Below are 23,816 nucleotides of genomic sequence, written 5' to 3' on the forward strand. Positions count from 1 at the left end.
TGATCTCTCAGAGCGAGGGAGTCGTTGAACAGCCAGTTTGATCTCTCAGAGCGAGGGAGTCGTTGAACAGCCAGTTTGATCTCTCAGAGCGAGGGAGTCGTTGAACAGCCAGTTTGATCTCTCAGAGCGAGGGAGTCGTTGAACAGCCAGTTTGATCTCTCAGAGCGAGGGAGTCGTTGAACAGCCAGTTTGATCTCTCAGAGCGAGGGAGTCGTTGAACAGCCAGTTTGATCTCTCAGAGCGAGGGAGTCGTTGAACAGCCAGTTTGATCTCTCAGAGCGAGGGAGTCGTTGAACAGCCAGTTTGATCTCTCAGAGCGAGGGAGTCGTTGAACAGCCAGTTTGCTCTATCAACCAGGGAGGGAGATTTAAATAAAGGAATTGCCTGTTTGTTCTTTTGCAGTGGGAGGGAGACGCATGGAGCAACTGCTTGTTTGTTCTATCACACAGGAGCGATCGAGAGAGATGCAAATAAAGGAACAACCTGTTGGCTTGACTGTGGGCGATGTAAAATAAGGAACTGTTTGAATTTACAAGGGAAAAACGTCACAGATAAAGAAATGGATCCGGTGTGTTAATGCAGAGGGAGGGTATCGGAAGTAAAAGGAAGAGCCTGTTGGTTTGACTGATGAGAGAGTGTCACTAATAACGGAACAGCTCTGGTCTCCTATATTGTAGAGGGATGAAGACACAGCACAGCCTGTTGACTTTTCGGGCCATGTGACCAGAAACACAGTCAGTCATGCAGCTGAAAAACGTCTATTACCAGTAGTTTATTGCTCTATCAATCTGTCTATACCATTTACTTTACTAGTATCAATTCTCAAATATCCAAGGATAGATGTTGAAGTAAATGTAATCCATTTGAATCAAAACATTTTTTGGCAACAGCCCATTTTTTTTATTTCAACCATACAACCTTCAATACATATGGGCCCATTGTAGCTCAGAAAGTGACTTTTTGGATCTGAATGGTAAAACATTCAAGAGATAAAGGTGCTCAAAGTTGACCTATTTTGCATACCCCATCAGACCATAAGACATTAATGTCTTAATTAGAGGTCGACCGATTATGATTTTTCACCGCCGATGCCGATTATTGGAGGGCCAAAAAAAATCCAGTACCGATTAATCGGCCGAATGGAAAAAATATATATATATATTTTTAATTTGTTTTCATTTATTTTTGAAATGTTGTCAATTTTATATGTATGTATGTATGTGTGTATGTATGTGTGTATATGAAAAAAATAACATTTAAAAAAAAATATATATATATATAATATTTTTTTTTAATAATGACAATTACAACAATACTGAATGAACACTTATTTTAACTTAATATAATACATCAATAAAATCCATTTAGCCTCAAATAAATAATGAAACATGTTCAATTTGGTTTAAATAATGCAAAAACAAAGTGTTGGAGAAGAAGGTAAAAGTGCAATATGTGCCATGTAAAAAAGCTAACGTTTAAGTTCCTTGCTCAGAACATGAGAACATATGAAAGCTGGTGGTTCCTTTTAACATGAGTCTTTAGTATTCCCAGGTAAGATGTTTTGGGTTGTAGTTATTATAGGACTATTTCTCTCTATACGATTTGTATTTCATATACCTTTGACTATTGGATGTTCTTATAGGCACTTTAGTATTGTCAGTGTAACAGTATAGCTTCCGTCGCTCTCCTCGCTCCTACCTGGGCTTGAACCAGGAACACATCGACAACAGCCACCCTCGAAGCAGCGTTACCCATGTAGAGCAAGGGGAAACAACTACTCCAAGTCTCAGAGCGAGTGACGTTTGAAACGCTATTAGCGCGCACCCGGCTAACTAGATAACCGATGTGAAATGGCTATACCAGCCTAATCTTGGGAGTTGACATGCTTGAAGTCATAAACAGCGCAATGCATTGCGAAGGGCTGCTGGCAAAACGCACAAAGTGCTATTTTGAATGAATGCTTACGACCCTGCTGCTGCCTACCATCGCTCAGTCAGACTGCTCTATCAAATCATAGACTTAATTATAACATAATAACACACAGAAATACGAGCCTTAGGTCATTAATATGGTCAAATCCGGAAACTATCATCTCGAAAACATTGCACAACCTTCAATGTTATGTCATAATTACGTAAAATTCTGGCAAATTATTTCGCAACGAGCCAGGCGGCCCAAACTGTTGCATTTACCCTGACTGCGTGCAATGAACGCAAAATGACACAATTTCACCTGGTTAATATTGCCTGCTAACCTGGATTTCTTTTAGCTAAATATGCAGGTTTAAAAATATATACTTCTGTGTATTGATTTTAAGAAAGGCATTGATGTTTATGGTTAGGTACAGTCGTGCAACGATTGTGCTTTTTTCGCAAATGCGCTTATGTTAAATCATCCCCCGTTTTATTTAACCAGGTAGGCCAGTTGAGATCAAGTTATCATTTACAACTGCAACCTGGCCAAGATGAAGCAAAGCAGTGTGACACAAATAACACAGTTATACTTGGGATAAACAAACATACAGTCAATAACACAATAGAAAATATACAGTTGAAGTCGGAAGTTTACACGTCAGCCAAATACATTTAAACTCAGTTTTTCACAATTCCTGACATTTAATCTGAGTAAATATTCCCAGTCTTAGGTCCGTTAGGATGACCACTTTATTTTAAGAATGTGAAATGTCAGAATAATAGTAGAAAGAATGATTTATTTCAGCTTTTATTTCTTTCATCGCATTCCCAGTGGGTCAGAAGTTTACATACTCAATTAGTATTTGGTAGCATTGCCTTTAAATTGTTTAACTTGGGTCAAACGTTTCGGGTAGCCTTCCACAAGCTTCCCACAATAAGTTCGGTGATTTTTGGCCCATTCCTCCTGACAGAGCTGGTGTAACTGAGTCAGGTTTGTAGGTCTCCTTGCTCGCACACGCTTTTTCAGTTCTTCCCACAAATCTTCTATAGGATTTAGGTCAGGGCTTTGTGATGGCCACTCCAATACCTTGACTTTGTTGTCCTTAAGCCATTTTCCCACAACTTTGGAAGTATGCTTGGGGTCATTGTCCATTTGGAAGACCCATTTGCGACCAAGCTTTAACTTCCTGACTGATGTCTTGAGATGTTGCTTCAATATATCCACATAATTTTCCTCCCTCATGATGCCATCTATTTTGTGAAGTGCACCAGTCCCTGCTGCAGCAAAGCACCCCTACAACATGATGCTGCCATCCCATGTGCTTCACTGTTGGGATGGTGTTCCTTGGCTTGCAAGCCTCCCCTTTTTCCTCCAAACATAACAATGGTCATTATGACCAAACAGTTCTATTTTTGTTTCATCTGACCAGAGGACATGTCTCCAAAAAGTACGATCTTTGTCCCCATGTGCAGTTAAACCATAGTCTGGCTGTTTTAGAGCAGTGTCTGCTTCCTTGCTGTGCGGCCTTTCAGGTTTTGTCAATTTAGGACTTGTTTTACTGTGGATATGGATACTTTTGGTCCTTTGCTGTTGTTCTGGGATTGATTTTCACTTTTCGCACCAAAGTACGTTTATCTCTAGGAGACAGAATGCGTCTCCTTCCTGAGCGGTATGACGGCTGCGTGGTCCCATGGTGTTTATACTTGCATACTATTGTTTGTACAGATGAACGTGGTACCTTCAGGCGTTTGGAAATTGCTCCCAAGGATGAACCAGACTTGTGGATGTCTCCAATTTTTTTCTGAGGTCTTGGCTGATTACTTTTGATTTTCCCATGATGTCAAGCAAAGAGGCACTGAGTTTGAAGGTAGGCCCTGAAATACATCCACAGGTACACCTCCAATTGACTCAGATAATGTCAATTAGCCTAACAGAAACTTCTAAAGCTATGACATAATTTTCTGGAATTTTCCAAGCTTTTTAAAGGCACAGTTAACTTCTGACCCACTGGAATTGTAATGCAGTGAAATAATCTGTCTGTAAACAATTGTTGGAAATATTACTTGTGTCATGGACAAAGTAGATGTCCTAACCAACTTGCACAAAACTATAGTTTGTTAAAAAGAAATGTGTGGAGTGGTTGAAAAACAAGTTTTAATGACTGCAACCTAAGTAAACTTTCGACTTCAACTATACATACAGTGTGTGCAAATGTAGTAAGATTATGGAGGTAAGGCAATAAATAGGCCATAGTGGCGAAATAATTAAAATTTAGCATTAACTCTGGAGTGATGGATGTGCAGAAGATGATGTGCAAGTAGAGATACTGGGGTGCAAAGGAGCAAGAGGATAAGTAACAATATGGGGATGGGATAGTTGTGTGGGCTATTTTCAGACGGGCTGTGTACAGGTGCAATGATTGGTAAACTGCTCTGATAGCTGATGCTTAAAGTTAGTGAGGAAGATATGTCTCCAGCTTAAGTGATTTTTGCAATTCGTTCCAGTTATTGGCAGCAGAGAACTGGAAGGAAAGGTGGCCAAATGAGGAGTTGGCTTTGGGGATGACCAGTGAAATATACCTGCTGGAGCGCGTGCTACGTGTGGGTGTTGCTATGGTGACCAGTGAGCTGAGATAAGGCTGGGCTTTACCTAGCAAAGACTTGTAGATGACCTGGAGCCAGTGGGTTTGGCGACGAATATGAAGCGAGGGCCAGCCAACGAGAGCATACAGGTCGCAGTGGTGGGTAGTATATGGGGCTTTGGGGACAAAATGGATGACACTGTGATAGACTACATCCAGTTTTGTGAGTAGAGTGTTGGAGGCTATTTTGTAAATGACATCGCCGAAGTCAAAGATCGGTAGGTTAGTCAGTTTTATAAGGGTATGTTTAGCAGCGTGAGTGAAGGAGACTTTGTTGCGAAATAGGAAGCCAATACTTGATTTCATTTTGGATTGGAGATGCTTAATGTGAGTCTGGAAGGAGAGTTTACAGTCTAACCAGACATCTAGGTATTTGTTAGGTTCCTCATATTCTAAGTCAGAACCGTCCAGATTAGTGATGCTAGTCGGGCAGACGGTTGCGGGCAGCGATCGGTTGAGGAGCATGCATTTAGTTTTACTAGCATTTAAGAGCAGTTGGAGGCAACGGAAGGAGTGTTGTATGGCATTGAATCCCGTCTGGAGTTTAACACAGTGTCCAAAGAAGTGCCAGAAGTATACAGAATGGTGTCGCCTGCGTAGAGGTGGATCAGAGAATCAACAGCAGCATGAGCGACATCATCGATGTATACAGAGAAAATAGTCGGCCCGAGAATTGAACCCTGAGACATCCCCATAGAGGCTGCCAGAGGCCCGGACAACAGGCCCTCCGATTTGACACACTGAACTCTATCTGAGAAGTACACTGCTCAAAAAAATAAAGGGAACACTTAAACAACACAATGTAACTCCAAGTCAATCACACTTCTGTGAAATCAAACTGTCCACTTAGGAAGCAACACTGATTGACAATACATTTCACATGCTGTTGTGCAAATGGAATAGACAAGAGGTGGAAATTATAGGCAATTAGCAAGACACCCCCAATAAAGGAGTGGTTCTGCAGGTGGTAACCACAGACCACTTCTCAGTTCCTATGCTTCCTGGCTGATGTTTTGGTCACTTTTGAATGCTGGTGGTGCTTTCACTCTAGTGGTAGCATGAGACGGCGTCTACAACCCACACAAGTGGCTCAGGTAGTGCAGCTCATCCAGGATGGCACATCAATGCGAGCTGTGGAAAGAAGTTTTGCTGTGTCTGTCAGCGTAGTGTCCAGAGCATGGAGGCGCTACCAGGAGACAGGCCAGTACATCAGGAGACGTGGAGGAGGTTGAAGGAGGGCAACATCCCAGCAGCAGGACCGCTACCTCCGCCTTTGTGCAAGGAGGAGCAGGAGGAGCACTGCCAGAGCCCTGCAAAATGACCTCCAGCAGGCCATTTGGTACTCACCAAACTCAGATTTACTATAAGAAAAATTGGATTACCTTTGCTGTTTTTCGTCAGAATGCCCTCCCAGGACTTCTACTTCAATAAGAAATGTTGGTTTAGTTCCAAATAATCCATAGTTATATCCAAATAGCGGCGTTTTGTTTGTGCGTTCAAGACACTATCCGAAGGGTGACGCGCGGACGCGTATCGTGACAAAACATTTCTAAATATTCCATTACCGTACTTCGAAGCATGTCAAACGCTGTTTAAAATCAATTTTTAGGCGATTTTTCTCGTAAAATTGCGATAATATTCTGACCGGGAAACGTCCTTTCCGTTCAGACTCAAAATCTAAAATGGACTCTTCACGTGCATGCGCGCGCCCGTCTCATTGTTCTCAGATCGACCACTTACCAAATGCGCTACTGTTTTTCAGCCTGGGAGAGCAGAGTCATCATTCAACGTTCTAGCGCCTTCTGGGAGCCTATGGGAGCCTTAGAAAATGTCACGTTACAGCAGAGATCCTTTGTTTTGGGTAGAGATGACAAAGAAGGCCAATAAATGGTCAGACAGGGTACTTCCTGTACAGAATCTTCTCAGGTTTTGGCCTGCCATTTGAGTTCTGTTATACTCACAGACACCATTCAAACAGTTTTAGAAACTTTGGAGTGTTTTCTATCCAAAGCTACTAATTATATGTATATTCTAGTTTCTGGGCAGGAGTAATAACCAGATTATATCGGGTACGTTTTTTATCCGGCCGTGAAAATACTGCCCCCTATCCATAACAAGTTAAGTTGACATTCAACCGTGGGTGGACCGTGGGCCATCTTTGTAGTAGTAATTAGAAGTAAAAATGTCAATAGTGTACCTGTACCAACTAAATTGCAGTGGTTTGTAGTGATAGGTCCATTCTATACATTTTCTTTGTTTGACTGAAATGACACCCACCCTGTATTCAATAGTATGTTGTGTCTCAACCGATGGTGGGCACAACACAAAAACCTCTGATGTAAATGAGGATTTAAGCTACAACATATGCCAAAATATGAAATAAATCATAGTTCACGTGTTTTTAGATAATTGATGTTAAAACACTTGAACATAAAAATATGCCCCCACCCCCTTCAAAGTTGCCCATCCCTGTGCTCTATGGACAGCTATGTTGGGTGTTGAATACTGCCTTGTACAAGTCGTCAGCAATGCTACTTCTAATTATTTCCATCACTGGGCAAATTTCAGGTCCGCTGAGCGCAAACTTGAATGTTGTGAAAATTCTGTGCAACTTCCGACGCACGTTTACTGTGAACAATGAGGCTGTACCTGCTTTAAGTTAGTTTTAACAATGGTCAAGTAGGCTACTGGGGCTATTTAATCATAATGTAGACCTAACAGAGTAGCCTACCATCAAAAACAATGGAGAAAAAAATGCAGCACATGACATTTTAACATGGCAATAGCTGTTCTATCATTCACCCTACAGTAGCAGCCAATGTGTTGTGTTCAATGTAGGCTTACATTCCATAAGACTTTTGAATAAAACATGCAGTGCTGGACATTAACCTGTTTATCCACTTGTCCTTCAGACAAGGAGGTGACTAAAAATGTTGTTGTGGTGTTTGATGCAAGAAACCAGTTTAAAATGCATAATTATTCCATTAGCATTATGGCTATTGGCTACTTAGCTTATTCAAGCTCAACTTACTCAACTTCCCCTTACAGGAAAAAAAAGCTATTTACCTGACTCGCTTTTCAAAGATAGAATCCTACTTCAATGCCTTCTGCCCACAACAAAACTCTTACATAGTTAGTTTTACATATTAAGTCTTGCATAGTAGTTTGTTTTGTTTCGGTATGTTGCATTGAGTGGCTAAGTGGCTATTGCGTAGATTCCATCACAATTCCCACAGTAAAGGGAAAGTTGATAGTGTTAACTAATGGGGAAAACTCTAGAAAGTTGAGTGAAATTCACTCTCGTGCTTCTCTGCGCGCTCTGATATTTCTTCTGTGCGCAGCTTTGAGGAAACATTAGTCATCAGTACAGTGATCATTGTGACTTCCCAATGAGAAATTGTTTGGAAACACTGTGATAGCCTGTCTTTTGGCCTTGTATTTCTCTATACAAATGTGCAGCCTGTGTGTGTAGCATGTATGAATGAGTGGTTGACATTATTTCTCTCATGCCCTCTAGCCCACGGGGTACATGGAGGCTGCCCTGTCCTACAGTACCATAGAGGACCTGCAGCTGCTCTCCTGGGATAACGCCCCCAAATATTGTGTGCAACTCAGCTTCCCTGGGGGCACCGTCCTCCTGCAGGTACCCTCCCTCCCTCTTCATGTAACATGACGTGTGTGTGTGTGCTTTCGATTGGTTACCTGACTGTCTGTGTGCCCTAACAGGCAGCCAACAGCTATCTGCGGGACCAGTGGTTTCATTCCCTGCAGTGGAAGGTAGGATTACTATGTTGAAGTATTCATTGGTTTGTGTTCATGGGGGTTCAACAAGACTCACAGTACTTTGCACAGAGATTTTATCTGTAGGCTACACAGAGAGCTGCATGGGCAGGGCACGTGCCCCAAGGCCTCATACCTCTTCCTTTTGGGAAGGGGTCCCACTGGAGGTCGGGGGCTCCCCAAATAGCATATGATAGGAAAATGTGTAGAATTAAAGGAAATGTGCTTTACAATTCCAAAATGTTCTAATGTTCTCAAGGCAAAATGTGTAGAATAGCAGGAAATTTGCTTTAAAACTGAAACATTTTCTCTTGGCCTCATGACAAAATGTGTAGAATAGCATTATAAAACTGCACAAATGTTTTGAAAGTTACTTTTTATTTAAATACTATTAAATCAAATGATTTTTTTTCTTATTTGGGGCACCCTCAGAGGTTGATGCCCATGGGCCTCAGATGCATTCGTCCTGTAATGCATGCATTTCCCTCATGTATTTTTGCATTGGTTTGATAAGCCTATAAAGCAACGTATTGTGTTCCAAAAGCTTGAAGCCTATTGTAGTTCATCTGTATGTGGTTATGTGTGTGCCTCTATTTTCTAACCAGAAAAAGATCTATAAGTACCGTAAGGTTCTGAACAACCCGAGTCGCTGGGAGGTGGTTCTGAAGGAGATCAGATCACTGGTGGACATGGCCTTGAACTCTCCCCTGCAGGACGAGTCCATTCACCAGGCCCCACTGCAAATCATCTCCACCCTGCTGGCCGAGGTATGCCCATCTGCTGTCCTCGCACGCCCGCAGTCATCTCTCTCTCACACACACACGCATCTCTCACACACACACACACACACACTACAATACAATACATACACACACACACACACACACTACAATATACACACACACACACTGCAATACACACACACTACAATACACACACCTGCTGCTGGGAGCTCAGCTCAAAACACACAGATGCCTGCTGTTTGGCAGAGTCAGAACTTTTAGTCAGTTTGGGAGTGGCTCTATTGAATTTGTTTGTCTGCTCTCGCTCTCTGATCATACCTGTCTCACTTCTGTGGCCCCCTCTGTCTCCCCAGAACACCAACCTCAGCTCTCAGGACCATGAGAACATCATTGTGGTGAGTTTAAAGGGGAATGGAAGCACTAGCTTCTAGAACGCCAGCTTCCTGTAACTGTAAATAGCCATGCTTTCTTTGTTCATATTATTACGTCAGTGACTGGACAGAAACAATTTTGTAGTTTAGGAATGGCGAAGCTTAGTGAAAGTGACCTGTTCGACAGGTAAAACCTGGTCAAACTGCTGAGACTGTGCATTTTTTTTGCCTATTATTGCAGCTCAGAACGCGTGTCGAGCAGGTTAGCAATAGGCCCCTGGATAGCAGCTTTGATGATGGACAGCTACTCCGTAGCAGTGGCACCCACTGGTGTTCGTGTGGATGCTGTCAGATTATGCCCACTTACTATTGTTACAGTGTAATGTTGTATTCATCTGGATATGTTTGTGTCCATACCCCCATGGACCCTGGCCACTAGAGTCATGGGATGATTGCATTATTAAACTGTTGCAGCACACTAGGTACAGTTAAATCTACACTTGTTGCATACGAACAGCTGCTCACCTTATTTACCTGTCTTGAGGTGTATTGAGAGCTAAGATAATACAGCCCTAGAGGATAATAGGGACAGCTGTGTGCTTTTAGGTTGACTTCTGCAGTAACTCTTGGGAATTAGACTAGGCTAGCAGAGTTTATTGGCCCATGACAGGTTGCTGGCAAGGGGCCATTGTAAATACAAGATAGCATGGCTGGGGAAATTGTGAAGTTGTATTGATCAGTCCTGTCTCTGGTATCTCTGTGTGTCCCTAGGCCATCGCTCCTCTCCTGGAAAACAACCACCCTCCACCGGACCTGTGTGAGTTCTTCTGCAAGGTAAAGATGGGGCCCTAACATTTCACCTCAACCTGTTGTCAAAATCATATCTCATAACTGTCTTGGCCCTTAGTTAGTGCTAATCTTACTCCTCACCTTGAAATGCCTCCACCCGCACCATAGAATTGCTAGCTTTTCGGGGGCGTAGCTGGCTGAAGGGCCCTACACCCTATGCAAACAGAGCGACGGAGCGTAGTTTGCATGAAGTGTGTAGAGGCCTTTAGGCGTGGCCAAGAGGGCGGCCCGGTAGGACTTGAGGAAGCATGCACAGTGACGTCCCTCACACTAGGACCGTTGTTGGAGCAGAAGATTTAAACTCTTTACAACCATGGCTATCATTAACAGCACAGTTAGTTTTTCCGGGCCGAGTTAATAGAACATTTAGACGGCTGAGATGAAAACGGCGTTTCAGTACAATTTTATAAATGCCGACAGATCATTTGTTAGTTTGACATGGTGTGATCTTTTTATGCCAGTAAAATCAATTACGCGACAAATGGCGGTTGAAACGCCTTTATGTGCAAATATTGATATAATAACCTTCATATTGAAATAAAATGCGATGACATGGTGTGTGGTCCTCCCACTACGACTTGGGAAACCATGCAGTTTATTAGGCTATAGATTAAAACTTATAATGAACTCCCACCACTGGTGGGAAAGTGTGCATATTTTGTTTATGCGGAATTTAGAATATTCACATGAAAATCTGTCGCATATTGGATGGAAATCTAGCTACTGTTAAATGGTGTTTGTGTGTTTGTGCAGCACTGTCGGGAGCGTCCGCGGTCGATGGTTGTGATTGAAGTGTTCACCCCTGTGGTCCAGAGAATCCTCAAACACAACATGGTGAGCTGAGTTTTCCATCTTATTTCCTGTCAAGGGTTTCGCTCAGTTTGTTTATGTCTGTTTTCTTCTGTGGTCATATATTGGAGTGAGTCAAAGCTCACTGTACTGCCTCTTGTCCTCTCTATCCCCATGTTTATTTCTCTGCCTCCTCTCTCTGTCAGGACTTTGGGAAATGCCCCAGACTGCGTCTCTTCACTCAAGAGTACATCTTAGCTCTAAATGAGCTCAACGCTGGAATGGAGGTCGTGAAGAAATTCATTCACAGGTGAGTCAGTGACAACATGTTTTTAGGACTGGAACTTTCTCCACCAACCCAAAACTCAGGACCTAGATATATCAACAGTACCCCCTTGTTTATTTTGTGTTTTCTCCACGTTCGATGGAGGGTGTTTAGGGTATTGAATGCTAATTGTGTGTGTGGCTGTGTTTCAGCATGCATGGTCCCTCCGGGCAATGCCCTCACCCCCGCGTTCTGCCCAACCTGGTGGCAGTGTGCCTGGCCGCCATCTACTCCTGCTACGAGGAGTTAATCAACAGGTGAGTGATGTAGTGTTCTGTAGAACCACCACACAGACTAGACTCAATGGCCAAATAAACCTCCCAGGTTAGCATATGCTATTCTCCTCTCCTTTAAACATTTTAAATGAGATGTTGACTTGAGTAATGAGTCATCTAATTGGTTATCATAACATCATCACCCTGAGCCACTGGGTCCTCAGCCCCCGTGAGATGACATTTGCAAGATTTCCGTGACATTGTCACCCCAGAGAACCATCGCTCTGATACATGTCTTTCCTCACTCTCCCTCTAAGTACACAGGGTTTAACAGAGACATACAACCCCAACAGAATGACACGTATTCTTACTATGGACCTCAATGTTGAGGTCTTGAAATTATTATTCGATGTGTGATGGTGACTTTCTCCATTCCTCTCTTACACAATATTGCCCCCTCTCCATCAATATCTCTCTCTCCTCTTGCCCACTCTCTCGCTGTCTAGCCGGGACAACTCCCCAAGTCTGAAGGAGATCAGGAACGGCTGCCAGCAACAGAATGAGCGTAAACCCCCCCTGCCCCTCCGCCTGCTGCGCCCAGAGCCCCCCACCCCTCCACCAACGGCCCTGCTGCCCCTCTCCCCTCCCCCCACACTGCCCCTCTCTCCCCCGCCCTCCATTGTTAACTCCAGTGAGATCCTGGTGGAGTTGGAACGCAACAACAACACTGCCAACGCCAGGCGGAAGGGCCCAGCGGGAGGCGACAGTGAGCCCAACCTGATCGACTGTCTGCTGGTCAGCCCCGCCCTCAACGCCCTGTCAATCCAGCTGCCTGCCCAGGCCGACCGCGTGTTGGGCTGCTTCGCACTCATCCTCAAAATGCTGTGAGTTACCACTACTGTTACTTAGGGCTGTGACGATACCAGAATCAAAATAATTTTTTCTTGGAAAAAATGAAAACACAAAGCAGAACAAACTCTTTGGTCCTTTAAAAACCTGCTGTATGTAAAATATAGTGTGCTATAGCTTGGAAAATAAATACATGTGACTCTGGATGAGAACATAATGTTTGTTTCCAACATCAGGGCTGTTTTCCTAAAGAAGTTACATCCGCTTCATGTTTTGTTACCTTGCCTGATACTAACGAGTATCGTCCCGGCCCTGTAATGCCTCTCCCTTACTGCCTGCCTTACTATGTCTGTGTGTGTCTAAGGGGGCTTTCACACCAAGTTTGTTTTAAGCAGGTTTTTTTTCTTACTCTGGAACGTTTACCCACTATATTCAGTTTGTTTGGACAGAACACAATCTGCACTCGGGTGACAACACACTGTGGTTTGTTCAAATAGGGTGGTCTCTGTCCAATTCCATTCATACCGTGGTGCAGCTCGCTGCAGGTGAAAACGCAGTCTGGTCGAAACACAGGAAAGAATCAGACGTGCGCAGTATTATCGGTTGTTTGACTGCAAGCATTTGATTAAATGCACGCAATATGGTAACTTGATATCTCTGAAAGGTTTTGTGTGTAGCGGTGTGCAGTTATGAGCGCGTCTGATGCAGAGTCATGTCTCCTTTGTTGGCTGCATGCCAACAGTTTCCTCACACATGTTACAAAGCGGAAGTAATATGAAGGTTGGGGCCAATGTTCCTTCTAAGCTGCGCGCGGGCATGCAGCTCCCCCAGGACTGCCACGCAGAAGTATCAGACCGCGCAGAGAAGTGCGAGATTGAACTTCTCATCTTTCTAGTTTTCCCCTTTAGTTAACACTATCAACGTTTCCCTCTACTGTGTGAATTGTGATCGTATCAACTCAATATTAGACACTTTCAATGTAACATATCGAAACAAAACGAACTATGCAAGATATTTTCTTGTCGGCAGAGTGCATTGGAGTAGCATTCTATTGCATTGACAGGCACTAATCAGGCCTATACTCTACACAGACTGGTGCGCCATAACCAATCAGAGCTGCAGTATCCCTATAAGCAAATAAACCATAGCCATATATGGATCTGTGCCATTCACTTTAAACTGGACTGTGTTTACAGCATGACTGGTGGCGAGTAGATGCGCTTGTTTTGAAATCAAAGCAAGAGCTGCATGTAGCCAGGTGTGTACATTTCATATTTTTTCCTAGTAAGTGAGTTATTAGCCCAGTTATGGCTAATTTCTAGTCAGCAATGGGGAAGTGATTGCTTCCTACAATAGCACAAAACGTGTACATTACTAGATATCTTTGAAAAGCGAGTCAGGTAAAGAACTTTTTTTTCTGTCTTAAAGGGGCAGTGTTGTATTTTGAGGCAGGCTTGAATAAGCTAAGTAGCCAATAGGCAGAGAGTAGCATAATGTGTCTGATTCTGTCATAATTTTATGGGAATAATTAATTTTATTTTGTAAACTGGTTTCTTGCATCAAACACAACATTTTCAGTCACCTCATTTGTCTGAAGGACAGGTGGATTAACAGGTTAATGTCAGTCCCTACATGTTTTTTTCTTAAGTTTCATGGAATGTAGGTCTACATTGAACACCACACATTGGCTGCTACTGTAGGCTGAATGATAGAACAGCTATTTCCATGTTAAAATGTTATGGGATGCATTTTCTCCGTTGTCTTTTATGGTAGGCCAGTCTGATAGGCCTACAGTGCCTTCGGAAAATATTCAGACCCCTTGACTTTTTCCACATTTTGTTACGTTACAGCCTTATTCTAAAATGGATTTAAAAAATACAATCCTCAGCAATCTACACACAATAACCCATAATGACAAATTGAAAGCAGGTTTTTAGAATTTTTTGCAAATGTATTAAAAATAAAAAGCAGAAATAACTTATTTACATAAGTATTCAGACCTTTTGCTATACTACTTGAAATTGAGCTCAGGTGCATCCTGTTTCCATTGATCATCCTTGATGTTTTTACAACTTGATTGGAGTCCACCTCAGGTACATTCAATTGATTGGACATGATTTGGAAAGGCACACGCCTGTCTATATATGGTCACACAGTTGACAGTGCATGTCAGAGCAAAAACCAAGCCATGAGGTCGAAGGAATTGTCCATAGAGCTCAGAGACAGGATTGTGTCGAGGCACAGATCTGGAGAAGGGTACCAAAACATTTCTGCAGCATTGAAGGTCCCCAAGAACACAGTGGCCTCCATCATTCTTAAATGGAAGAAGTTTGGAACCAGACTCTTACTAGAGCTGGCCGCCAGGCCAAACTGAGCATTTGGGGGAGAAGGGCCTTGGTCAGGGAGGTGACCAAGAACCCGATGGTCACTCTGACAGAGCTCCAGAGTTCCTCTGAAGAGATGGGAGAACCTTCCAGAAGGCACTTAAGACTCACAGACCATTTTCCTGCAATTGTACACATTTCTCCAAGGAGCTGAGATATTTTTGCAGTTTTAAAGCTGATTTCCTGCAACTCTATGTACAGTCCCTTTATAAAATATTCATACCCCCACAACATTTTGTGTTACAGCAATTGTGTGCCACCCTATGGGACTCCCAATTACGGCCGGTTGTGATACAGCCTGGATTCGAACCAGGGTGTCTGTAGTGACGTCTCTAGCAATGAGATGTAGTGCCTTAGATCGCTGCGCCACTCGGGAGGCCAAAAAACCCTGGAATGAGTAGCTGTGTCCAAACTTTTGACTGGTATTGTAGGCCCATTATCTTCCCTACATACTTTCTCTTTTAGTCTTTTAAATTGACACTGAAAGCATTTTTCGATTCCGATAATGTATTTAATTAATATACATGTATACAGTTTATTACAGAAACACATATCATACACAAACAAAACACACAGCAAATGCATCCAACCAATTTGTAGAGTAACAAGCTTGACGTAGTCATTGCGTGCTATGAATATGGGACCAAATTCATCACTTTTTAATACGCAAGTGAATTTGTCCCAATACTTTTGCTCCCCTAATATGGGTGTACAATAAGTACTGTAATTTCTAAACAATTCACCCGATATGGATGGAAATACACTCAAAGCTCACAGTCTGCAATTTACCGTCATAGTCATTGTTTGATTCCAAATCCAAAGTTAAGTATAGAATCAAAAAAAGAGAACAGGCTTCACTGTCCCAATAATTATGGAGGGCACTGTATATAGAAATCTATTTCTCTACTTTGTTTCTATTTTTCACTGTTATGAACATATGTGGCCCAAAGAAAATGCATAGGCCCTGCCCGTCCAAGGATTTCAATGTCAGAATAATCCCTGCAAACAAAATTTTGTAAAAAAGCCCTAAGTGTAAACAAGAATGAATGTGTGGTGCTATCTGTGTGGGCTGTGCTGAGCAGCTGGACACAGCTGCTGCCTCTGTCCTACTGGGGAATAATTCAAAAGGAGGGAGTGCTGTTTAGTGTGTGTCTCTTTATGGATGGATGACATGGATGTGACGCTGTCGAGCAAGATGTTATATTATGTGTGTGGGAATAGGGGGAATGAACTAAATAGTGTGTCTGTAACAATGACACTGTTACTTAACAGACAGGAATCTGATCCTCGTACCATTTGAATTAATGGATTTTTTGGCATCATGGGACTATGCTCAGGTTACCTCTTGTGATTCCCTTGGTGACCAGCCCTCTGCTCTCATTCTGTGTACCCCTTTCTGTTGTGTACCTCTTTCTATCATTCACTTTCTCTCTCCAACCATTCAGATCTGACTACGATGACTGGAGACCAGCCCTGGCCAGCCTGCTGCAGCCCATCCCCTTCCCCAAAGAGTAAGTATACTGCCCTTAAAGCATTAGACCTCTCACTAAATTCTTCAGTCATACAGAAGCTATACTTAAATCCAAGCTGGTTCTCTAGCAGATTAATAAGAATTGCTCACCCCGTGTTCAACAATGGCCTTTTTGCCTTCATTCAGATTACAACCTCTCACTTTCAGTTATTTGAAAATGAAATCATCTCCAAAATATCGCTATTTTTAAAACAAAGTTGGTTGCAATTTCAGTTTAACCAGAAAAGACAGAACAAATATTACAACAAATATTATGGTTAAACTCAAATATACTAATTGATAAAAAATAAAATAAAGTATAATCTTTGTAAATGATATCATAAATATGACTGGTGGAGTTGTATCACACATGCAGCTAGAAAAAGAATATGGACGTCTGCTCTTCCCAAAATTACAACCAACTAATTGCAGCATTACTGCAAAAATCGAAGAAGCAAGTGGAAGGGGGAGAAAGTAAGGAACTTGTCTGTTGGCCCAGCATTGAAGACCAGCATTGGTTGAATAAAATTGTGATGAATAAAAAAGTATACCTGTTTAACTTAAGGACCCAAAAATTGACAGCTGTGCCATACAAATGCCAAAATAGTTGGGAAGAGATTTTCGATATACCGACTCCATTGCACATGGTTTATGAACTGATACCCAGTTTAATTTAAATTATTATACAAAATTCTTGCAAACAATATAAAGTTATATACACTACATGGCCAAAAGTATGACACCAGCTCGTCGAATATCTCATACCAAAATCTTGGGGATTAATAGGGAGTTGGTCCACCCTTTGCTGCTTCTGGGAAGGCTTGCAACTAGATGTTGGAACATTGCTGCGGGGACTTGCCTCCGTTCAGCCACGAGCATTAGTGAGGTCAGGCGCTGATATTGGCCGATTAGGTGTCACAATTCATCCCAAATGTGTTTGTTGAGGTCAGGGCTCTGCAGGCTTTTTTTCCTGCAAGGGATATCAATATGGCCGCCGCTCTCCGCTGGTGCCAATAAGATAGGCTACTGTTTGCTTAATTGGGAGTTGAGAATTTTGATAACTAGAGACAGATTTAGTCTTTCTTTGTTTTCTCTTTTCATTAATAGCCATTGCTTTCTAAGCTGTTTTTCCTACGATTGTATTTTTAAATATTGTGATTTGCCTAGGCCTATTTAACTGTTTTCCACTGACCGCTGCAACACAACAATCAGCTATTTGGTAGGCTCATTTTTAAACATGCTAATGATCTTCTTTGGCCAAATCATGCTCTCTGGTGTAGTATGTTTTATTGTATTTTTCTCTATATGCAAAAGTAATTTTATATAGCATATTTTGTTTACTTTCGGTGAAGCTTATCTTCCCCGAGCCTATTGGATACGCCGCCTATGTTGACATCAATGTGAAAGTAACCGGTGAATAAAACAGCTGGCCGTGAGGCGTACAAGGCCTAGTTCAAATGCCGACATTAAATTCAGAGCCATCAGCACACTGCCTTCACGGCAGACCGGCAGAGCAAACTGTCTGACACAGTTTCTACTTTCTTAGTGAGAGAAAAGCATGCAGGCTGGCAGCTTCTCAGAGCGACACTCCGCATGGTCCTAAAGGCAGTTACACAATACGCTTAACTGCCGTTGCATTTGAATTGTGATTGGAATGATTTTAGTCAACTTTGTTTATAGCCTACTTTTTTTTATAGCCTACTTTTACATTTTTGGTCTTGAGCTAGGTTATGGCGATTGCTATACCCAACTGCTGCCCCTGAATTGTACAACAAAACTTATTTTGATAAAAATGATACACAGTATATATTGTGAATCGCCCATAAGTTCGCCCTCACCCACGGCTGGGACTGTGGGTGAGGGCCTCTCTCTGAGGTGTAGGATCCTGGGATTGGTGTTGACGTGGGTGTGCTGCTGAGGGGCCCTGCTGGGGGATGGGATGGGCTCCGGGCTTGCTGCTGTAATTGGCTCCTCGGCCCGGGCCCTCATTACCAGTCACCTAAAGAGGACTGTTGTTGTCACAGCCGGGAGACTCACCTGCAGCTCACCTGCGCACCAGAGCCTAATCTGAGCATTCAGGCGTCGTTAGAAAGGGCAAAACACTCCGACACAACTCCCAGAATGAATGAGTCAGACAGAACCCCCACACACACACCCTAAGAGCTTCACATGTACATGTATTTGTGTGTTTTGAAGATACATTCAAACCAACAACAAAAACAGGCTGTATTTCCTATGTAGTCCAGCTGCTATCTGTTCAACACCTTACTGCATGTTTGAGTGTTGACACATTTAAACACTTATACAATGTTATTTTCCATTTCATCATGATTAGTGTATTACATGTTTTAATGTTTATTCTTACCTCTCTCTTCTTTAGGGCCCTTGCACATGCCAAATTCACAAAGTAAGTATCTACAGCCATGACAATTAGTTAACGAATGTTACATTTCAGTTACCGTCCAGATGAATCTGTAAGGAAAGCTTGAGGATTGTGCCTGACCTGTCTGTTTGTTTGAACAGAGAGCTGAAATATGTCATTCAGAGGTTTGCAGAAGACCCCAGACAGGAGGTGAGTGTGGCTCTGACTATTAATCACCGTTTCACACTTGTTCAGTGCTAGGTTGGGGTGTGTGCTACTCATGGTTGTGTGCTTGTTGCAGGTCCACTCCTGTCTGCTCAGCGTGCGTTCGGGAAAGGACGGTTGGTTCCAGCTCTACAGTCCAGGGGGTGTGGCCTGTGATGATGATGGGGAGCTCTTTGCCAGCATGGTGAGTGTTTGGTGTTCTTACCCTAATAACCCTAACCCCTTATGCCACCTTCTGTTCTAATTGGCTGGACTTGACCTTTGACTCTCTCCTCCAGGTCCACATCCTTATGGGTTCCTGCTACAAAACGAAGAAGTTCCTCCTGTCCCTGGCTGAAAACAAGCTGGGACCCTGCATGCTCCTGGCTCTGCGTGGAAACCAGACCATGGTTGAGGTGTGTGTGTGCACCCGTAGCACAGAGCTGACCTGTTTTTATTTGTGTGTGTGTGGCAGAGAGGTGTAAGTGTACAGGAAGCAGAAGTGACCCAAGTGTGTGTGTTTCAGATCCTGTGCCTGATGCTGGAGTACAACATCATCGAGAACAAGGACACCCAGCTGCAGATCATCTACACCCTGGAGAGCACTCCGGTGGGCCTTCACATGTACGAGCAGCTGTGTGACAGGCAGAGGGAGCTCAAAGAGCTGGTGAGTTATACTGTAAACCAACAAAGGCTCAAACGCCACACGCTCAACCTCGCATTGCGTTCACAATTATACTGCAATGTTTCCGCAATATAAACTAGATATCTGGTTCATCAGAGGACAGCTGTAATATCTGCTCAGTTAACTGTTACTACTCTACACTGTCGACACAGCTAGAGATCTATTCATTCTTCTGTGTTACCTAAGCTTTCTCTGTTGTTACTTCATGCAAATATTAACCCTTTATCTAATTTAAAAGACCTCATATAGCTCATCGGTGGCACATTGTTCACAGACAACACCTGCTGTCTGAATGAGGAACTGCAATGCCTTCTGTAATCAGTCAACACTTTTGTTTCCTGTTCTCCCTCAGCAAAGAAAAGGAGGCCCAACCCGACTTACTCTGCCCTCCAAGTCTACGGTGAGATTTTATTATGCTACTCCCATTCCCTTAAATGTTCTTTTGTTTTTCTTTCATACGAACATATGATTAACTAAATGTTCAAATTTGGTAGGATTTGTTTTATTTTTTCTTCATGCCTCTCCCAGACCCTCCGTCTCAATTAAACTCAAACAGCTTTATTATGTCTCTCGCTGCCTCTGTATCCGACCATGTCTTTCTGTCTCTCTGTAGGATGCAGACCTTGCAAGGCTACTGAGCTCTGGCTCCTTTGGGAACCTGGAGAACCTGAGTCTTGCCTTTACCAACGTCACCAGTGCCTGTGCTGAACAGCTCATCAAGCTGCCCTCTCTCAAACAGCTCAACCTGTGGTCCACCCAGGTCAGAACACACACTCACACGCGCAAGTATTCACACACACATACATTGAACAAAAATCTAAACTGCAACAACAATTTCAAAGAGTTTACTGAGTTGCAGTTCATATAAGGAAATTAATCAATTGAAATGAATTCATTAGACCCTAATCTATGGATTTCACATGACTGGGAATACAGATATGCATCTGTTGGTCACAGATACCTTAAAAAATAGTAGGGGCGTGGATCAGAAAACCAGTCAGTATCTGGTGTGACCACCATTTGCCTCATGCAGCGCAACACATCTCCTTTGCATAGGGTTGATCAGACTGTTGATTGTGGCCAGTAGAATATTGTCCCATTCCTCTTCGATGGCTGTGCAAAGCTGCTATATATTGGCGGGAACTGGAACACGCTGTCGCACACGTCGATCCAGAGCATCCCAAACATGTTCAATGGGTGACATGTCTGGTGAGTATGCAGGCCATGGAAGAACTGGGACATTTTCAGCTTACAGGAATTGTGTACAGATCCTTGCGACATGGGCCCGTGCATTATCATGCTGAAATATAAGGTGATGGCAGGCAGATGAATGGCATGACAATGGGCCTCAGGTCCTGTCATGGGATCTGTGTATTCAAATTGCCATCAATAAAATGCAATTGTATTTGTTGTCTGTAGCTTGTGCCTGCCCATACCATAACCCCACCGCTACCATGGGGCACTATGTTGACATCAGCAAACTGCTAGCCCACACGACGCCATACACGCCCGGTACAGTTAAAACCGGGATTCATCCATAAAGAGCACACTTTTCCAGTGTGCCAGAGACCATCGAATGTGAGTATTTGCCCACTGAAGTCAGTTACGATGTCGAACTGCAGTCAGTGAGGACGATAAGCACGCAGATGAGCTTCCCTGAGATGGTTTCTGACAGTGTGCAAACCCACAGATTCATCAGCTGTCTGGGTGGCTGGTCTCAGACGATCCCTCAGGTAAAGAAGCCGGATATGGATGTCCTGGTCTGGCGTGGTCACATGCGGTCTGCGGTTGTGAGGCCGGTTGGACATGCTGCTAAATTCTCTAAAACGACGTTGGAGGTGGCTTATGGTACAGAAATAAACATTAAATTATCTGGCAAAGCTCTGGTGGACATTCCTGCAGTCAGCTCCCTCAACGTGAGACATCTGTGGCATTGTATGTGTAAGTATAGTGGGAGTGGCCTTTTATTGTCACCAGCACAAGGTGCACCTTTGTAATGATCATCCTGTTAAATCAGCTTCTTGATATGCCGCACCTGTCAGGTGGATAGATTATCTTGGCAAAGGAGAAATGCTCACTAACAGGGATGTAAACAAATTTGTGTATTTAAAAAATATATATATTTTTGTGCCTATCTTATTTCAGCTCATGAAACATGGGACCAACACTTTACATGTTGCGTTTATATTTTTGTTCTGTTTATATTTCACATTTTAGCCATTTAGCAGACGCTCTTATCCAGAGCAACTATCGGGAGCAATTAGGGTTATGTGTCTTGCTCAAGGACACATCGGCAGATTTTTCACCTTGTCTGCTCAAGGATTCGCACCAGCGACCTTTCGGTTACTGGCCCAACGCTCTAACCGCTAGGCTACCTGCCACCCTTACACACACTAGTATTAGCACACTCACACATACACACACACGTTTTGTTTTTATTTGAATTGGATAAGTAATACTTTGCATGACTTTGAAAGACATCCTTTCTTCCTGTTATTGTCTTTCCTTCAGTTTGGAGATGCAGGACTGCGGTTGCTGTCTGAACACTTGGCATGTTTGCAGGTGTTGAATCTGTGTGAGACACCCGTAACCGATGCTGGCCTGCTGTCCCTCAGCTGTAAGAACTCGTCTCAATCATTTAAAATCCTAACTATATACACTGAGTGCACAAAACATTAGGAACACCTGCTCTTTCCATGACATAAACTGACCAGGTGAATCCAGGTGAAAGCTATGATCCCTTATTGACGTCAACTGTTAAATTCACCTCAGTCAGTGTAGATGAAGGGGAGGAGACCTGTTAATGAAGGATTTCTTTTGCCTTGATACAATTGAGACATAGATTGCGTATGTGTGCCATTCAGAGGGTGAGTGGGCAAGACAGAAGATTTAAGTGCCTTTGAACGGGGTATGGTAGTAGGTGCCACGTTTCAACACCTTGTAAAGTCTATGCTCTGGCAAATTCAGGCTGTTCTGAGGGCAAAAGGGGTGCAACTCAATATTAGGAAGCTGTTCCTAATATTTTGTAGACTGTGTATGTGACTTATTTATGCGTGTCTCTTCCAGCCATGAAGAGCCTGTGCAGTTTGAACATGAACAGCACCAAGCTCACAGCAGACACATATGATGACTTAAAGGTAAGATGAACCGTCATTCCCTCTCTGGCAAGAACATGTTAGCATATCAACAAATATCACATTTGTTTTGGTCTCTTATCTTCTTTCTTTCCCTGTCAGGCCAAACTCCCCAATCTGAAGGAGGTGGACGTCCGCTACACCGAGGCCTGGTGAACACATCCTGTATGACATCATTAGAACTCCCACATCATCCAAACATGAGGATAACCTGATATCATTGGAACACATAGCCTCTTACATCAACAATAAGAGGATCCTCTCCCATCTCTAGATGAGGACACTTTTATCTGGAGATGACATCAAAACGCCACGACCTCTCTAGTAACATGTCCATGGAAAATTACTATCTTTCTAGTGACATCATCAAAATACAAGGACCTGTTTTTCTTGTGAAATCAACATACAAGGACCTCCTTTTTAGTGACATCATCAAAATGCAAGGACCCACTTTCTTGTGACATAAGGGACCCTCTCTTGCTCTCATTCTCTCTCGTGTGGTTGCTCACTCAGTCCCTGTCCACATCCTATTTGCCCTCAATAGACTCGTCATAGATTTCCTCTGTTGTGTCATATGTACACAGAACAAAGTTAACAAATGGTGGATCTTGCCCCTTTTTCCCCTCTCCCTCTCCTGCTCTCTCTAAGGACCTTTGAGTTTAAATTACCTCTCTTCCCTCCATTTACTGGGAGCTATTCTACCCTTGTCTGATGAAGGCTGGATAACCAGGTCACATTCCAGTACATTTTTTTGATATTGCCTCTAGTCAATCCAAATGTAGCTTTAAAAGACTATTCAACTGTCATTTTGGTCTTGTTGTTTTGTTTGGGTTCTTTCAGGTTCAGAGTCGGGCCTTTCCAGTCCTTCATTGGGAATGAGGTGCTACCTCAAAAAATAAAAGTTGCAAGACTGTGCCTAATGCCTTGTATGACACGTTCACTCTCAATCAATTTTTATCAACTTGAATGAACGTTTTTTTCCAGACATCTCTGCTTTCATATATATATATATATATATATATTACACACACAGTACCAGGCAAAAGTTTGGACACCTACTC

At 43.0% G+C, this 23,816-nt stretch overlaps 1 protein-coding gene across 1 annotated transcript in view; it reads left to right on the forward strand.

Annotated features, from left to right (window-relative positions):
• The window catches only part of cmip (c-Maf inducing protein), a 34,802-nt gene extending 10,986 nt beyond the window's left edge, over positions 1 to 23,816 (forward strand). The window contains exons 2-21 of the mRNA XM_014148958.2: positions 8,073 to 8,198; positions 8,282 to 8,332; positions 8,941 to 9,102; positions 9,432 to 9,473; positions 10,221 to 10,283; positions 11,052 to 11,132; positions 11,294 to 11,397; positions 11,565 to 11,669; positions 12,134 to 12,511; positions 16,306 to 16,371; positions 18,751 to 18,777; positions 18,894 to 18,942; positions 19,034 to 19,141; positions 19,236 to 19,352; positions 19,463 to 19,603; positions 19,974 to 20,021; positions 20,235 to 20,381; positions 22,133 to 22,238; positions 22,688 to 22,758; positions 22,858 to 23,816. Coding sequence (XP_014004433.1) covers positions 8,073 to 8,198; positions 8,282 to 8,332; positions 8,941 to 9,102; positions 9,432 to 9,473; positions 10,221 to 10,283; positions 11,052 to 11,132; positions 11,294 to 11,397; positions 11,565 to 11,669; positions 12,134 to 12,511; positions 16,306 to 16,371; positions 18,751 to 18,777; positions 18,894 to 18,942; positions 19,034 to 19,141; positions 19,236 to 19,352; positions 19,463 to 19,603; positions 19,974 to 20,021; positions 20,235 to 20,381; positions 22,133 to 22,238; positions 22,688 to 22,758; positions 22,858 to 22,911 — 2,046 coding nt within the window. The 3' untranslated portion in view covers positions 22,912 to 23,816. The remainder of the gene's footprint in view (positions 1 to 8,072; positions 8,199 to 8,281; positions 8,333 to 8,940; positions 9,103 to 9,431; positions 9,474 to 10,220; positions 10,284 to 11,051; positions 11,133 to 11,293; positions 11,398 to 11,564; positions 11,670 to 12,133; positions 12,512 to 16,305; positions 16,372 to 18,750; positions 18,778 to 18,893; positions 18,943 to 19,033; positions 19,142 to 19,235; positions 19,353 to 19,462; positions 19,604 to 19,973; positions 20,022 to 20,234; positions 20,382 to 22,132; positions 22,239 to 22,687; positions 22,759 to 22,857) is intronic.

The sequence above is a fragment of the Salmo salar genome, chromosome ssa16 (genome assembly GCF_905237065.1).
Source record: "Salmo salar chromosome ssa16, Ssal_v3.1, whole genome shotgun sequence".
In the NCBI taxonomy this organism is placed as follows: Eukaryota; Metazoa; Chordata; class Actinopteri; order Salmoniformes; family Salmonidae; genus Salmo; species Salmo salar.